General features: G+C 32.4%; 1 protein-coding gene across 4 annotated transcripts in view; it reads left to right on the top strand.

Moving 5' to 3' along the window:
• Nucleotides 1-19,567, top strand: part of LOC140445532 (peptidyl-prolyl cis-trans isomerase-like 4) — a 114,173-nt gene that overhangs the window by 4,375 nt on the left and 90,231 nt on the right. For all 4 annotated transcript variants that reach the window (XR_011951408.1, XM_072537623.1, XM_072537624.1 and 1 more), the window contains exon 2: nt 4,269-5,092. Coding sequence is in view for 3 of the 4 variants with exons in the window: in XM_072537623.1 (XP_072393724.1) it covers nt 4,269-5,092 (824 nt within the window). In the remaining variant the exon portion in view is untranslated. The remainder of the gene's footprint in view (nt 1-4,268; nt 5,093-19,567) is intronic.

Genomic DNA, 19,567 nt, shown 5'->3' with positions numbered 1-19,567 from the left:
AATCCTCACTTGTTGCTTTCTATTCAATAATTAATCTTTAAACCATTCAAGAACATTTCCTCCAATACCATAGCCTGCTAATTTAGTGAGAAGTATATTACGATCAATAGTTTCAAACACTCTTTTTAAATCAAGGAATACTCCTACATAATTATTATTGTCCAATTCAGACCTGAATTTACAAAGTGAAAGTTGCAGTGCAGTTTCACTTGAATACTTTTTACGAAAACCTGACTGAGTATTCATTAAGATTTCATTTTTATCAATGTGATCCATGACTTGATCATATACTACCAATTCTAAAAATTTCTCAATGGGCGGAAGTATATTTATAGGTCTAAATTCATCCGCCTTAATAGTATTATTAACTTTTGGTATTGGAACAACTGTACTGATTTTTAATAAATCTGCAATTTTTGATGATCTAAGAGAAGTATTTATAAAATTTAAGATAACGTGATCACAAGTTACAAAAAACTCTTTTAATATTTTGGAGTTTAGTATTTCATTAATGTTACTTCTATTATCTAACGACTTAACCATGACTGCCAAGTCGCTCAGTGACAGTAACCGAAATTCATGTATACTAGGATACAAATTCTGATTATCATAACTCCATAATTCTTCAGAATCGATAGTTTCAACAATTTGCTGAATACTAGAGACGAAATACTCACCAAACTGACGCACCATTCCAACTTTGTCACTCAAAATGCATAACTGATTCTGAACCTTAAATTCAATGCGATAAGGGAATTTTTGACAATTATTGTTAATTAGTGTTTTTAGCGTTTTCCACATAAGTCTAGAGTTATTTTTATACCTATCGATTTTATCAAAATAATATTGTTCTTTTTTTGCTTTTAACATATTAACTACTACATTTCTTGCTCTTTTAAAATCCTCCCATTTGGCATTTCTATCATTTATGTTAGCAGTTTTAAAAGCTTTGTATAATTTGTCCCTAATTTTAATTTTACTATTAGCTTCGTTATCAAACCATGGTATGTTACTTTTAATCTGAAATGTTTGAATAGGTGCTATTTTATTTATGACAGACTGACTGTTTGATAAAATTTCATTGTAAATAGTATTGACATCAGTACAATCTAAATCCCAATCACAAGAAAGTAAATTCATTTGGATTTGATATATTTTTTCCTCGTTCAGACATCTGTAACGTTTACTAGATACATTAAAATTTTGAAAGCTATTACTAAAACTGACCGATATTATTGAATGATCACTCAACTTGGGAGTTGAATGAACAAAACAACTAACCAGATCATTATTAACAAGAACATAATCAATTAAGGTTTCAGTAGAAGCTAGTACTTAAAAAATCCAAATTAAAATCACCAATTAAAATACAATTGACATTACTTTTAAATAATTCATCAAAAATATGTTCTAAGTTATCTAAAAATACTGCATCAGAACTAGAAGGTAATTGATACATGCCACTCAAAACAATCTTGTAAGAACCAATATCTACTTTAATAAATTTACACCAAAAATTATCTTCCTTAACAAAAGTTTTAGCGGCAGTACACTTAAGGTTATCCTGAACATATAGTACAACACCCCCTGTAGATCGTTTAGATGAATTGCAGCATATCACCTTATACCCACACAAAGCAATTTCAGAATCTTCAATTTCACTTGTAACTCGAGCTTCGCTAACCACTATTATTTTAGGACGATAACACAGCAGACTTAACTTGATTTGATCCATTTTGTTTAACAAGCTCTGTGCATTTAAATATAAAACATCAATATTAAATAATATACTAGGGCTACTTACTAGTTTTTTTGAGATAACATTACGTCTTTTTTCACTATTGTAGGCTTATTATTAATGAATTTGATTGTTTTAGAATTATCACCTTTCTTAACCATATCATCTAATTGTAATTTGATTTTCTTGAAATACTCTTGCTGGGCTTTTGTTTGATCAAGGGAAATTCTGACATCGGGCACTTTAATTAATCTTTTATTTTTGACAACAGTTTTAGCATCTTCAGCTGTATTGAATACTACTTTAATGGGTCTCGTTCTGTTAGCAAATTTTGCCAATCTAAATAGTTTAATATTATTTTTGTTAATATTAAAATCAGTCAAAATATTTAGTACCGCTTGTTTGTCCTCTGCATTACGATCCAATTGATTATTTTTAACAGATTCATTAACATTAAATATAATTATATTGGAAGCCCTATTCTGCCTCTCCAGCATTTCGGAAATAATATCCTCCATATCTGATGCAACAGATGCGACATTTTCCTTATGTAGAATTTTATTTATACTTTCCTTAAGCACACTGACTTCTTTTAACAGAGCTGGTACCTTCTGAAATCCCACTTCACACTGTTCACAGAAAAACTTTAGTTTACGTTTCGTTTTCAACTGCATGCATTTAACTTCAGATGCTGTTAGATTACCACATTCCATACAAAGCACAGTTCTGCATCCATCACAAGCAAAAACTTGATTTAAATCAAGTTGGTTTTTACACTCGGCGCATGTATCCATTTTATTTATTAAAATATAGAACAAATATAGAAAACTTCCTGGACTATAATCACAATCTCGGAACCACGTAGCCTTATCAGCACATTAAGTTTTTATTGTCACTATTTAATTTTATTCATCAACTTTTTGTAGTAAAGAAAGGATTCAACATCAAAGTTATTCAATTATACAGCTAGTTACACTTAAAATTTTCTAGAAATTTACTTATACACAATTTCAATTTTAACTTGCCAAAAAATTAGAAATTGTTGACCAGTTTAAACCATAAAACAACACACATTTATGGAGCACATCAATTTACCATACAATTAGAATACAGTTTTTTTGAACAACTCGCAAACTTGGATACATCGCAAGTTAAGAAGGTTACTTGTTGCAGATGGGTGCGGCGGCCAAAATAAAAATAAAACTATGATTGCTTTACTACGCAGATGGCTGCTATTCGCTCCTAAGAATGTTGAAGACAGAATTAGATATTTCTAGTACGGAGGCCATTCTTTTATACCATTAGACCGTTTATTCAGTCTTTGATATTCTTAGATATTTTGATTGGAAACAAGAGGCAGTAGATAATTTTAAACCTGTTTCTCAATGGCACTTTAAATTTTAGGCCTCAGCACATGAGGCCGAAATTTAAAGTCCAAGCAGAACAGTTTTATTACCACTCCATTGGTAATTTCAAATCCATTATGAAAGGGAAAGAAAATGTTTTAAGTATTAATCCTTCGAAAGTGGCCAGGGACAGTACCCTAGTAAACAACAAAAAGTTGGCAATCTAATCCATGCTTAAAGTTTTACTTCAATTTTTTTTGCTTCTCGTGAAGGATGTAGGGAAGTTGGTGCAAACATGGAAGAAGATTTATGTGGCATAACTGAAGAAGCGCCAGAATTATATGTCTAAAATGTTTTTAATTATTATTATTATTTAGAATGTAGTGAAACCATCATACAATATATTGTTTTACTCACTTCTTAACTACTTATTTGTTATTACTGCCAAATTAAAGCAAAGTGAATAAAATCCATAAACTGAGATGCAAAATGTAAAAATCCAACTTTTGGAAGCAAAACAAATAAAATCCATTTTTAAAATAATAATTGAGCCCCTTAGAACTTTTTTGAGAACTCAAGATTTCTGCACAATAATTTACTTAAACACATAACATATTTGATATATTTTAAAAATAAAATATCTAAATATGAATCGACCACTGTTTTTTGTCCTTTTATCAAAAGTTACATCTTGGACTTAACGTGTTTTGCTTTTAAGCACCTCATATACTATATTTTTGTTTGTTTTTATACTTAAAACCTCTACTAATAAGTCATCTAAATAATAATCAACTTGATATAGCAACCACTTAACTCATTCCTTAATTAATTCCTTATGGTTTTCAATATATTGAAATCTCTACCTAATGACCACTCCACATAACTATGACTATTACCTGTTGTTTTATAATGTTAATGTTATCCTCTAATTAGTGACCACCTCTTAACGGCAACCAATTCTAGCATTCCCTCTAAGTGGTAATTAGTGAAGGTTCAACTAAAATTCTTACAATAGTTATAATTTTTATAACTATTTGATAGCTAGGGTCAGTTTTACACTTAGTATTTAATAAGTTCACCAATTTTTTATGTACAAAAAATGATTCATAATTTTTTCCAGTATAAAAATATTCTATGTGTGTGCTAAATATTTTTAGCGCCTTTCATTTGATTCTTTTTTACAGATATTTTGAAGCTGAAAATGAACCAAGAATTAAACATACTAAGATAGGACTTATTTCTTTTGTTGGAAATGAAGAGCACATGATTGGATCGCAGTTTTTTTTCACTCTAGGTGAAGACTTAATATATCTTGATCAGAAACATTGTGTATTTGGAGAAGTAGTTGACGGAATGAGTGTTTTAGAAGAAATCAATGAAGTTATTTGTGATAATGATGATTGCCCTTATCAAGATGTAAGGATTACTCACACAGTTATTTTAAGTGATCCTTTCCCAGACCCAAAGAGACTTATAGTACCATCCAGATCACCATCACCTACTACTGAACTTCTTCAAGGTGGTAGAATAGCTCCTGATGAAAAGATTGATGAAACAGAAGGCAAGACAGCTCAAGAAATTGCTGAAGAGCAAGCAGAAAGAGAGGCTAAATCTAGAGCTACAATCTTAGAAATGGTAGGTGATTTACCAGATGCAGACATGGCTCCTCCAGAAAATGTATTATTTGTGTGTAAACTAAATCCTGTAACTACTGATGATGATCTAGAAATAATATTTAATAGATTTGGTAAAATTGTTTCTTGTGAAGTTATCAGAGATAGAAAAACTGGAGATTCTTTGCAGTATGCATTTATCGAATTTGCAGAAAGGAAATCATGTGAAGATGCATATTTTAAAATGGATAATATCCTTATTGATGATAGAAGGATACATGTAGATTTTAGCCAGAGTGTATCGAAAATTAAGTGGCTTGGTAAAGGAAGAGGGGTAGCTCATTTTGATGACAACGGAAGGACTACAAACCAATCTCATAATGATATAGGAAGAGGTAATAAAGTTTTTTTCAGCTAAAGTTTCTTTAGAACATTATTATGCTACAATTGTTATAAAATCATCCGAACAGCAATATACAAATAGTAAAGTATATTTGGCACAAAATTACGCTAGAAAATCTCTGTCCCCTAGAGTAAGATACTAAAATAATGGCAACAATATTAGAAGCGAAAGTTGAATTATTACGGTGAATACTGACATATGTACTATATGTACCTATTTAAAAAATTAAATTTCAATTAATATTAAGCAGAGCCGTTCCTAGGATATCTGCCGCCCGGGTTCGAGAATAATTTGGCAGCCCTCCCCAAACCCAACCTTCCCCGAAGTGTTATAAGTATTTGTAAATCAAAAAGTTAAAATAATTTTACGTTAAAAAAACAAAATTAGTACAAGTGTGCAGAGTTTATTTAATATAATATAATTTTACAACTTATTTTTAATGTTCTATATTAAAGGAATTAATACATAAATATAAATACAGGCCAGAATGTGAATATATCTAATAATAATGTATACGGTAAACTTTGCTTTTTTAAACTTTCTTTAATGCAAATGTTTTAAACATGTCAGACACATCTATTTTTTGTGAAATGTCCTTTTCAATAGTAATGGTGGATAAGTCTGAAAGCCTTTTTTGCCCCATTATGAATCATAGATAATTTTTTATTTTAAGTTTTGAAAAGCTTCTGTCCCCACTAGCTAATGTCACAGGTAATCTTTAGGAAATTATATGGCAATTACTAATTCAAAGGGTATTAAGTACAAAATTGTCAATTTCATCATATTAATCCTCACCTACAAAGTCTTTTTTATTTTTTACTAAGAGCTTTACATTTTGCAGGCCAATTGATTTATCCATTAGAGTAGAGTAGAGTAAATTTTTATTTGCATAAATTTTTAAACAACATTGAGCAAATAATGTCACATTATTAATCACAGATTAAAAAAATATATTAATATAGGCCAGGCACTCCGCCACAGTGTAGGGCTCAATGTTAACTAGGTGTTAAACAACCTTTCTTTTAAAATCACTATAGTGTGTTTCGTGTTGAATGTTAGATGGTAGACTATTGTAAAATTTTACACACACATACAAAGGACTTCTCTCTGTTAGAGACAATCTGTGAAGTGGGAAATTCAAATTAGGGCTTCTTGTATTATATTGGGAAGCAGGTGATAAAACAAAATAAAATTTTTAAAAAGATTTTAAAATTTCCAATCTTTTGGAATATTATTAATAATTATATATATATATATATATATATATATATATATATATATATATATATATATATATATATATACATATGTCCAAAAGTTTGGAATATTGGAATATTTCATCTTTTTATTGATTTTTATATATAAAATCTTCTGAATAGTTAAACATCATTTTGTTTCAATTCTCAACAATACTAAATAAATCTCAAAATCAGATAAACGATATGCGAAAAAAATATTTATTTTCTTGGAGTGAAAAACTTACAATGTAAAACTTACATTTAAAAATAAATTAGTACCTATAGAAAACAATAATTTTTAATAAAATTAATAATAATAGATATTTCCTCCATTGGCCTGTATGCAAGCCTGTAGGCGATTTGGCATACTGCCGATTAACTGGTCGAGCTGGGCTTGCGGAATTCTATCCCATTCTTCACGAGCAGTATCTTTAAGTTCTCGAAGTGTAATAGAGGGATTGTTTCGCTTCTTGATGCGTGTTTTGAGAATGTCCCAAGCATATTCAATAATGTTCATGTCGGGGGAATTCGAGGGCCACTGTAATGTAGATATTCCTTCTTCTTCAAGAAAATTTTGTACTGCTGATGTTCGATGAGGAGGTGCGTTGCCATGCATAAACACAAATTCATCACCTACTGCTCCTCGGAATAGACGTACGACAGGATTTAAAACTTCCTTGATGTATACAGCACCAGTGACTCTTCTCTTCAGAACCAGCAGTGACGTCCGTGTACCACTCATAATACCACCCCAAACCATAATACTGCCACCTTCAAATGGGACACGCGGTTTAGCTGTTTCTAGTGGGGCTTGTCGTCCTGGGGCCCTCCAAACCAGTGTTCTTCGCGAATCGGATACCAAGTCAATTTTTGACTCATCAGAGAACATCACGTTATTCCAGTTAGGATCATGATGCACCATTTCTCTAGCCCATTGCAACCTTACTATTTTGTGTTGGTAGGTTAGTTGAGGAACACGTAGCGGTCTTATACGATATAAATTTACCACATTTAGTCTGCGTCGACTACAGAGACATTCGAACAATAGCGAGTCTCTATTGGGGCCAAACAGCTAAAGTAAAAGTAGGATCTACATTGACCAATAAAATTGAGATCAAGAAAGGTGTACGACAGGGCTGTATCTTGTCTCCCATTATCTTTAATATATACTCAGAAGAAGTATTTAAGACAGCGCTGGAGGAAAGCACAGAAGGCATAAAGATAAATGGAGAAATAATTAATAACATAAGGTATGCTGATGACACTGTGATTCTAGCAAGTAGCATGAAGGAACTGAGTTGCCTAATGAGTAAGATACAAAAAACAAGTGCACAATACGGACTCAGACTAAATATCACAAAAACCAAATGGATGTTAGTAAGCAAAACCCAACAACCACCACAGCAACTGATATTAGACAATGAAAGAATTGAACACGTGGATTCGTACATCTACTTGGGAACAACAGTTAACTCAAATTGGGATCAAGCAAAGGAAATACGTATAAGAGTAGAAAAGGCAAGAGCATCGTTCACTAGCATGAAGCAAATTTTCACCTCTAAAAGCCTCACCCTACCTCTCAAAATTCGACTTCTGAAATGTTATGTATTCCCGGTTTTGTTATATGGAATGGAGGCGTGGACAATGACCGCAACAATGATGAAAAAAGTAGAGGCCTTCGAAATGTGGGCTTACCGACGTATATTACGTATATCCTGGACTGAGCACGTGACCAACGAAGAGGTACTACGCCGGATAGGTAAAGAGAGAGAGGTAGGAATAAGTATAAAGAAAAGAAAGTTGGAATACTTGGGTCACGTTATGAGACATAATAAATATAGAGTACTACAACTGATCATTCAAGGGAAAATAGACAGCAGAAGGGGTCCAGGGAGGAGAAGACACTCGTGGCTCCAAAACTTGCGGCAATGGTTCGGATTGTCATCTGCTGAACTATTCAGATCTGCCGTAAACAAAGTCAGAATAGCCATGTTGATTGCCAACGTTCGGAACGGACAAGGCACATGAAGAAGAAGAAGTCTGCGTGTTATTGTTTGCCGTGAAATATTCAGTCCTTGAAGCCTAGAAATTTCTCTGGATATACCACTTGTAGATTCCAGACGATTTCTACGAGCTATAAGTGTTATTTGCCGGTCTTGTGCTGCTGTTGTACATCGATTTCTACCACTTCTGGGACGATCCTTGACGTCATTTGTATCTTGGAATTTTTTTTTAATTTTCGATACAGCACTCTGAGTAACATCAGCAATATTCACGATATAGCTTTGACTAAAGTCCTGTTGTAACAAAGCAATTACTCTGGATCTGTCAAAATGAGGTATCACGTTTTTAAGCATTTTTAAAAGGCTCAATTCAAATTTAAACAAAGACTGAAATAATGTGTAAATACGCTAATCAGTTGAATGTGACCAAAATCATACAAAAACGATTCAAATTTTTTATCATTTTCATTTAAAAAACCCTCTAGAATGAATATCAACAACAGTTTTAAAACCACCATAGGCGTAGATATATTATTTGTACATATTCCAAACTTTTGGACATGTGTGTATATATGTATATATATATATATATATATATATATATATATATATATATATATATATATATATATATATATATATATGTATATATATACAGATTGAACGAATTTAAAACGGAACATACGAAATCAATGTATTTCGGCTCAACTCCGCTCTAGGTGGTTGGCCAACAAAAGGTTGTCAAATAATTATATTATAAAAATCTAATACTTCAGCGGGCTGCTGGTTTCTGAATTCATTCAAGAACAAGTCAAAACTCCACCCAAATAGGTTGCCTAGAATCACTGTGAAAACTAGACTAAACAAGTAGTTATTATGCTGTCAAACCACCTATGGCTTCCTTATAGTCCAAGAGATAGAGCCGAAATTTTGAACTGATCAGTAATATGACATTTCTCTATTGGAATATATTCATTGTAACTGGGTTAAGACTTTGCCTTACAGGCGGACGCCCCTCGTGGTACAGGGGGTGGCTATACAGTGATGAAGTAATTTTTTTTCGGAAAAATTAACGATCGATAATATGGCTGAAAATTTGCCCAGAGTATAACCAAGAGAGACCAAGAGAGATCTTGGTATAACTAGACGAAATCCTAAAGGCGCGAGAGTGGAAGTTGCAATTTTTTGGGGAAAAATTAACGATAAGTAATATGTCCGCCATTTTCATGGCTCATTATTTAGCCCCTAAAAACTCTAAATCCAAAAGGGCGGACAGCTGGGTTGGTACAGAGAGCCATAAAACGGGGTCAAATGTACCACTTGACTGCGCATTTTAGGTCTCGGTAACAATTTTCAAACTGATTTTATTATGATATTTTTATACCGATTGATTTGAAAATTTGTATGCTCACTTCTGTTACTATTCTGAAAAGCGTCAAGTAGAGTTTTCCTCAAAATTTTCCAAAAAAATTTCCGTAAATGAAAATTTTCGTAATTTTTTGAGGTAAAATCTAATTTGTAGAATCCTTTCGATTTTCTGTAAGTTATACCATGATTTTTTTCCAAAAATTTTCAAACGATTTTTCCAATAAGAAAAAAAATTTAGAAAAACTTTAAAAATTTGGTCATTTTTCTCACTCTCATTGATGTCATCACATTCATCATCTTCATCACTTTCACTTTCAATAATATCACATTCATTATCTGCTTCATTTTCAATCACTACTTCTCGAACTGATTCTGGTATCTGAGGTCCACTAAACCATTTGAATTTATATGTTTCATCTTCAAGCTCCCAACCATGTTCTTCAACAATCAATTCTGTTGGTACTTTTTTATGAGCATTTGTCCAAATATTTGAAATATAATGAGCTCGCAGTAGATGTTGGTGTAATTCATCTTGACATAGTGGTAAGCTTGAAGCATCGAAATTTTTTAGTTTATTTTTAAAGGCTCGTTCACATCATGCAACTTATACTGCCGGTTAAATAGTGAAAATCTTACATCGTTTACTTTTCTTTTTGGAATTGTTCTCGTCAATCCTGTTCCATATAAGTGACATATGAACGTTTCTAAGGTTTCAAAAACTTCATTACAATGTCAGTTTCACCAAGTTGGATAAAAGCATCTTGATACTTATTACATTTAGCGCATGCGTCTAGAATTACTGATCTAAATGAAACGCGCATCATTATTATTTTAATATTTTAAAATAATAATGCAAAATTAATGTCCAATCAGAATTTCTAAAATTATAATTAACTAATGAAAAAAAAATTCAATCAATTTGAAAGTTAAAAAAAATATTGAAAATATCTACAAAGTAAATTTCAAAACTTAAAAAATTGACTTAAATGTTAAAGGAATTCTACAAATTGAATTTTACCTATTGATAAATAGAAATAATATATTTTGTATTTGATTATTAATGTAATAATAAATCCAATTTTTCTTATATCTGAACAACCATTATTTATGCAATATAAATTTAAAACCTTTTTATTGTAATAAAAAATAAGTAAAAATACTATTTGTTATACCGAAAATATTCAATAGTTAACATTATAAAATAACTTTAATTTAATAAAATTACTTAACCGGTTTCATAATTAATTTTTATCAATCATTAGATAATTTCAATTGATTATTATATTGAAAATATTTTTTTTTCCTTCTAATATCAAACATTTATTAAATTAAAAATTAATTCGTAAAATATTTATATTTAAGAAAAAAATGTGATTTGTAAAGTAAATATGACTTTAGTTTGAAAAAAAAAAACATTATAATATCATTTTAAAACTACAAAATATTCTATAAAAGATTCAGACGATGACGTAGAGTTTTATCAAATGTTTTAGAAACATTGTTTTATTACTGATCATGTAACAAAAATTGTGTTAGGGGAGTCTGGGTGACTCTATCCAGTGTAGCAAAAGGGTGGACTCTAAAATGCACCTTGATACACCAATGAACTAATATGTGGAATAACGGAAGATAGAAGGGATTAGATAGAAATAAATTATGTAAAAGAAATAAAGGAAAAAGGTAAATATGAATTTTAAAATATAACAGAATGAAGTGTTGGCTAGCGACTATGCAGGAGAATGACCACTTGACACTCAAAGTAGGATTCGGCCAATTTGCATGCCCTACAGAGACCGTAAGATATAAGAACTAATGACAAGAAAACCACCAAGAAATAAACAGATGAAAAGAAAAGTTGCTCTAATGAATGCTTGGGCGCCAGGAAGTTAAATGTTTTCTTCCGAGATATCTTGGATTGCTAAAATATGAAAGATAGGTACTAATTGAAATATTAAATTTTAACCACAACTTTAATAATTACCAAACTTAGGTACAAACTATTTTAAATGCTTATATACTAAACCACCACCTCTTATGTACAGTTAACTATAGCTATATTTACAGTAAAATCCCTGAATATAATTATAAAACAATTTACCCCTGATATACCCCTTAAAATTTCAAATTGTGACAAAGGTTATATCCAATAATAATGTATAAATAATAAATATAAATATATACTACTCACTAATAGTTTAGTTTTCGTTCAAAAATTGCTTAGGTTTTTAAGTAAAAATTCTCCGGATATGTGTGCACACGATAACCTAACAAAGAGAAATTCAAGGGAGAGTTACAACCTCATCCCTTGGTAGACAATAAATAATTAAATTAAGTTACAATGATTAATGTTTTTAAAAAAAATTGAAGATATTTATTATTAAGGATAGTTTTTTTTTATTAAAAGTAGAACCAAAAGTTAAAACCTTGAAGAGGACATAGCAAAAGTTATTTAAAGTAATTGAATGATAAACAAAAATAAAAGTAAGTTCTTCATGCCGGTTTCCGTAGGTTTCCCTCGAAGATGATCCGGTGGAGAACTAGACTCAGGTGGTAAAAGGTACACCAAACCTGGATTCCCTGTATCAGGTACTCTTAGACAAATAAGTCACTTAAAATCCTTCTTAAATTTCCCATAAATTAACTTGGAACTTCTTCCCCTTATCCTTATTAAGTACAACCCCAAAACTAAAAAAAAATTTCTTCCCTTGACTTGTTACTGGATTCTTGGAGTAGGCGGCTAGGGTGATCCAACTGAAAATATCCTCGTACAAAACAACAAAATAACTCAAATGGTTTCTTCTAAAATAAACAGCTCTTCACAATAAAAATAAACTTAAACTAAATTCGGGAAAAAGTGGCACTCTCCCAGCCGCAACTACTCTGATCGAATCGATCCTCTTTCGATCACCTCCAGTTAACAAGTCATTCTACAAGTTGTCGGTTGGATGTACTTTCAGAATTTTACCACTGGGGGCGCAGTTTAATGCCAACCTCAGAAAATAAAATTTACTGGGAGTTATTTAAATATTTAGTTTAAGAATATTTCAATATGAATTTAATTTAGAATTAAATTAAAAGATTCCAGTCACAAAAAGAAGGTAAACGATTATTTAAGTAACGGACTCGTTACAATCAGTTCAAAATTTCGGCTCTATCTCTCCGACTATTAGGCAAGCTCCTCTTTCGTTTATCTAAGACTAAGCAGTCAGATGAATATTTTGAGCGGTGTTGCCAATCTCATTCCTCTAGATGTTTTTCAAATAAGGTATTAACCATAAAATATTTACAGGAAAGAAAGGAAATAACTACAAACCATTAAGTTTATTTTTGTTATTAGTCTGTTGTAGTAGATTGGTAAATACAATGAAAAATATAGGCAAATATCCGATTTATTTAAAGATACGAAGAAGATATAACCAAATAACTCTCAAAAAGATCCGCAAATCGGATTAATACACGGCGATTGGCAACATTGACTTTGGGCGGTGCTATAGAATATGGTGCGTCCTAAAAGGAGACAGATAGTTGAACGATATTTTATACAATGTCTATCACCGGGTATGGATTTATTTTTGTCCAAGTTTTATATTGGTCCACTATTTCAAATGCAGTTCAAACAGACATATATTAAATTGCATGTTCCGTTTTAAATTCGTTCAATCTGTATATATATATATATATATACATATATATATATATATATATATATATATATATATATATATATATATATATATATATATATATATATATATATATATATTGTAAAGACTACGACAGTCAATTTATATTTCTAAAGTATTCAACTAGTGAATTCAGAGGTTTAATCGGTCATTCAGGTTGGCAAATAAAAAAAGAAGTCAACTACTTCATAAGTTTATCGAAGACGTTTCACTTTATATTTCTAAAGCTTCATCAGTTCTCTAAAATATAACAGATGACATAGAGTTTATAAGAAATACAGATGTTAATAGTTCATAACTTACAACTCAATATGTAGTGTATTATCGATGTTATTATATATCTACTGTAAACTTTACTCATTATTTAAAACTAACTTAACAAAAAAAAAAAAAACACAAAATCTGCAAAAAATAATAACACAATCATCCCATATTTCCAAGTTTCATTAAAACATAAATTAAAAATAATATATCAAATATTTCCGCCATCCAAATCCACCCGTCCAACTAATCATGCAATGACCCCTGTAGAAGTTCATAATCGTCTCAAAACTTGGAATTTGGTGACATGGCCCTTAAAAAAATTTTCGGTATCGCGTCACGCTAATTATGAATGTTTTGGGAAAAACACTTTTTTAAAAACTGAACTTCACAATTAAAACTTTTATTTCGACTTACAAAGATTTTAGTAACAACAATAATAATTTAAATCAGACTATATTTTAAATCAGACTTTTAATTAATCAGACTGAAAAATATTGATTTTAACATGGTGTTTTTATAATTTATTAATTGCTGATCTTGCTGTTCAATACGTCGCAATTTAGTCCAGAATGTTCAAGCGGTAGCCCCGTGTTGGAATCCACGTGGTGGAACTTACTGGATGGTAGCGGTCATTGTACTGTAACTACTCCATCCCCTGAAGAAGTTTTGTGAGGGACGAACAGAACTGTTGAGTTGGCCTCTTCTGGAGTTTCGTCGCTAGAGTTGGGTTTTTTGTTGTTTGTTTTATACCTGTAACATATATAGAGGCAGATTATTGTAATAAAGATATATAAAGGAGTCATCCAAAAATGGTTATGGCTATGGTTCCATAATTTCGGGTTAATTGTCTCTAGATGTTCCTCTTCCTTAGAGAGTTCATGCAGTTTGTCTAAGGGGATGTGATCTATCCTTAATGGTTTGAATTTAATCGCTGGTTGAATATCTATGGTCCTTATTTTGGGAAGCATTAGCGGTTGCTCTGGGATGGTTGTCCTTGAATTTATATAACTCTGGATTGGGGTTTTGAATTCGCATCTGGGCGGAAGATTGATGAGATAAGTTCCTTTTAGGCCCAAAATTTTTGTTGTAGAACATCGAGTTGTAATTTTGGTTGATTCGGGGAATATTCCTATATAGTGGGCGTCTGATAATCTTTGAATGATGACATCTCGAGTTTGGACGGGGGTGTATTGGCAAGAAGCTTCTTGGGTGCTCAACTGCAGGATTTGTTTGATACAGTCATCAGTTTTCGTTGCTTCTAGCATTGTTTCCTCTTGGCAAAGATATCTTGTGTCGATTCGGGCACATGGTTCTTCCAAATATTGAAAGGATTTTTCGTTTATGAGGAGATATGGTTCCGGAGGAATGATTGTAGTAGAATTTGCGGTAGGTATAGGAAATAAATGATAATAAGTAAAGGAATCAGGGTGTAGGACAGGAAAATGAAGGATAAATATAATAGTACGGTTTGAATAATAGGCATCTACTTTGATGATGTCGTAGTACTTTAGGATGTCCTCTTCTTCGATGTACACAAGTTGGTCTGCCTTGTGGTGTTCTAGCATTTTATTGATGATCCATTTTATTTCGTCTTTCTTGATCACACTGTTATGGAGAGTGTTTACACGAGAAAAGGTAATGGCTTCTTCTAAGTCATTAAGTAACTGAAGTATAATTTGAAGGGTCAAATTTAATTGGTCCAGAACATTCCTTGCTTGCAAATAATGATTGAAGTCAAAAATGAATGTATTGAGATTCGTGCTGATATTATTTACTTCTTCTGCTATTATTTCTTGGTTATGTGTTAGTAATGTGATAGTTTCGTTGAACTCTTTTATAATCTTCTTGTTCAAGCTAATGTGACGATTAAGATGATTTATAAGATTTTCCTGATTCGTCTGTAAGGTTTCTATAGCATTGTTGTATTTTTCTGCGTCATCTTGATCTAGATTTCCAGAAATTGCTTTGATAATGCTTCCTATTCCATTAATTAACCCTCTTTCTGTTCTGCTATAGGGGTAAATTGTTGAGAATTTTTCTTGAGCTGATTTTAATTGATATCTAAGAGCTTGGTCGAAATTTTGTAAACTGCTAAAATACGAATGGCTAAGTCCATTTTGAATTGCTGTGGTCACTGCAACGTACTGGGTTTTAATTCTGTCTAATTCTTCCTTTATTGGTAGTAGTTTGAAAAGGTGTATAAAATCGTGTGTACTAGTATGAATCTTTGCTTGTCCCAGGTTGAGGGGAATTATTCCTGGGTTGTCTTTCAGGTCCTTGATCTTCACTTCCTCTCCCGTCGTCAGGGTGATCCTGTGGGGAAGGTTCAGAATTAGTTTTTGATTTAGGTTGGTGTTTTATGTTTTTCTTGTGAACTGTAGTTTTTGATGTTTTTACAGTCACTTCGTTATTTCTTTTTATATGTTTTGCGGAATATCGCGGAAGTAATTTATTTCTGGTAACTGTTTTCCGTGTGTAGATTTTTGTACTTGGTTTATACGTAATAGGGTCTTGTCTCGATTTATTTCTATTTTCAATGACTTTATTTTTATTTTCTTGTATTTGCTGGTTTACTTCCTTGTATAATTCCTTTGTTATCTCTCTATGATTTTGGATATAATTGTTCAGTATTACTTTCTGTATGTCAACGTCAAAGGGATCTTTTGCGTCGATATGTCCGTTTAATATGTCGATGGGTCTTAACTTCGTTGCTGAATGTATGGAATTATTGTACCCAATTATAGCGTATAGCATTTGTTCTTTAATCGAGAGCTTTGCTTTGGTGTTCCTTAGGATTCGAAGATGTTCGATTAACGTAGAATGAAATCTCTCAATCATCCCGTTGGATTGCGGATTCTCTGGTGTTGTATAATGGATTGAGATTTTATGAGAGTCTACAAATTCTTGTATTACTCCATTTTTAAATTCCGTACCATTATCGGCTACTATCATTGTTGGGAGTCCATGATGTGTTATAAAAATCAATAGGGCGTTGAGTACATTGATTGCATTTCCTCCATTTATTGGGTAGGCTTGCCCATACTTCGAAAATGCGTCTATTATGGTTAGAAACTTCTGTCCATCAGCCTGGAATAAATCAATGTGAACTAATTCCAGTGGTTTAGTGGGAGTTGGTGTAACCATAAATTTTGGTTTGGGAGGAAGTCTGTCGTATTTATTTTCTTGACATATATCGCAAAAGTTTATGATATCTTCTATGTCCTTCTTCATATTAGGCCAGTAATATCGTTTCCTTATTTGACTTTCTGTTTCAGCTATTCCTCTATGGTTCGTTTTTCCTTCATGATAGTTTTTTATAATCTCTTTTTGTTCTTCTAGGTTAACATCTTCCAATAAAAGATTGCACTTTACTAAGTCATATGCGTTGTTTTTAAAAGTTTTCCTGATAATTTCGCAAATTTCTGCAAAAATTTCTTCTTTTGCTTCAAATAAAATTGCATATTTCTTTTTCGGGTTGAGGTGTTCCTTAAAAATTTTTATGGTATCAGCTTTTAACTGATCTTTCGACAGCTGGATATGATAACGTCTTTTATTCGGAAAGGTTTGTGTAGTTGCTGGAGGTCGTGGATTGTAGTTGACGATTTTGACTATAATTTGGTTATTGTAGAAGTTAAGTAGTTTTTCCGAAATAGGTATACCAAGAATTGGGTTTTCTACTGCTGTATGTATTGTTTCATTTCCGTCTTCGTCCATGTTTTGATCTTCGTTTTCAACAGTATCTTCTGGGATGTTTTCTGGAATTAATTCTGTTGCTTTTTCTTCTACAATCTCGTCGATTATTCGATCTGCATCTGGATTATTAGTCGTTGACCATCCATCGTCTTCCATGTCTACTAAATCATCAAAGACTTCCTTAATTTGTGAATCGATGTCCTTAGTTTCCTTTGTGTGTATTTCGATTCGAGAGAGTGCGTCCGCATTTGTATTAGCTTTGCCTTTTTTGTAAATTACTTCGTAGTCAAATTCTTCTAATTTTAATCTCCAACGTACTAGTTTGGAGTTGGGTTCCTTTAGGGAGAATAGATATTGCAAAGGACGGTGGTCTGAAAGTATTTTAAATTTTCTTCCAAATAGGTACGGTCGAAGATACTTAGTTGCCCACACCATTGCTAACATTTCCTTTTCTATTGTGGAGTACTTGGTTTCGGTTTCATTTAGTGTCCTGGAAGCAAAGGCAATTGGTTTATCACTGCCAACTGGTCCTTGAGAAAGTACTGCACCGACAGCGAAGTTACTGGCATCTGTTGTGAGGTTAAACGGTTTGGAAAAATCTGGATATTGCAATAACGGCTCATTCATTAATAATTTCCTGCATGTTTCAAAGCATTCTACGAATTCGGGTGTATGTTCGATCTTTGCATCTTTTTTCAGGCATCTTGTTAGAGGTTTCGTGATTTTTGCGAAGTCTCGAATAAACTTTCTGTAATATCCCAGTAGTCCAAGAAATGCTCTTATTTCTTTCGCTGTTTTCGGTATTGGATATTTTTCTATTGCTTCAATTTTCGCTGGATTCGGTTTTATGCCTTCTTGTGTGACTACGTGTCCTAGAAAATTAACTTGCTTTTTTAAGAATTCGCATTTGTCGACTTGGATTTTTAGTCGGGCTTCTCTTAGTCGTTGAAATACTTTTGTGAGATTTACTATGTGTTTTCTGTAGTGATGTTGAATATACTATTACGTCGTCCATATAGACGAGGCATATTTCTCCTTGAAGTCCCTTCAATACGTTCTCTCTTCAGCCATCTCGATTTGGTGAAATCCGCTTGCTAAGTCGAGGGTCGTAAAATATTGACATCTTCCCAATTTGTCCAAAATATCGCTAATGTGAGGAATTCTGTATCGGTCGTCAATTGTCTTCTCGTTGACCTTTCTATAATCTACCACTATTCTCCACTTTATTTTACCGGATGAATCTGGTTTCTTGGCCACAACCCAAATAGGCGAGGACCATGGCGATTGACTTGGTCGAATAATCCCTTGCTCTAACATTGAAGAGATTTGTTTCTTTACTTCTTCCTTGTGCACATACGGATACCGGTATGATTTCGTATATACAGGCTCTTCATCCTTGGTTCTGATGTGGTGTTTAACTTCGTTAGTAAAGCTGAGAGGAGTGTCTGGTTGGTGAAATATATCGGAGAATTTTCGGCATAGGTGGCGAACTTGTTCCTCTTCTTCCTCGTTAAGATGTTCGGTTTTAATTAAGTCGTCGATATCTTGTCTGTAGTCTGGTCCGGGGGTTCTGACGTGAAGTTGGCAATTTCGGTCCAGGCGAGGTGGTTCTCGGCGTTAGTAAGGGCTTCTCGTACTACGACGCCTTGTACTTTTTGGGTAGGAATAATGATGGTTCCTTTTTCTTCTTTGACAGGAATTTTCACTTGGCTAATAGAATTTGCTTCCAAATGAATGGAATAAAATTGTGTTTTATTTGTTTCGTAATATTTAATGGGGATTGTAGAATCTTTTGTAACTAGAAGCGATTTAGGGAAGTTTAATTGGGCTTCGAAGAGTTTTAGATTGTCGAGGCCAATAAGACCATCGAAAGTTTTGTGAAACTTAAAGAGGTAGAATTTCATTTTGCTGTCAGAATTAAATTCTGAAAATGAAGGAATTTCGGCACAATATTTTTGGGAATATGTTTGAAAAATTGATGTGACGACAAAGGGTTCATGTTTTATGTAACTTGGAAAATATGAAGAAGCTATTTCTGGATTAAGAAATGACTTTGTAGATCCTGTATCGATTAAAAGTCGTAAAGAAGGCTTAGAAATTTCGATGTAGGGTAGCTCCTTCTTGTCGGGAAATGAATGAAGTTCAATTACGTTCCGATTGCTTCTGGTGGGTCCTCTCGAAAATTTACGTTTTCTTCGTATTCGGTTGGTTGATTTTC

Source organism: Diabrotica undecimpunctata, chromosome 7, assembly GCF_040954645.1.
Source record: "Diabrotica undecimpunctata isolate CICGRU chromosome 7, icDiaUnde3, whole genome shotgun sequence".
Classification (NCBI taxonomy): domain Eukaryota; kingdom Metazoa; phylum Arthropoda; class Insecta; order Coleoptera; family Chrysomelidae; genus Diabrotica; species Diabrotica undecimpunctata.
Note: the sequence above shows the minus strand (reverse complement) of the source record. Positions and strands in the feature narration are given on the sequence as shown.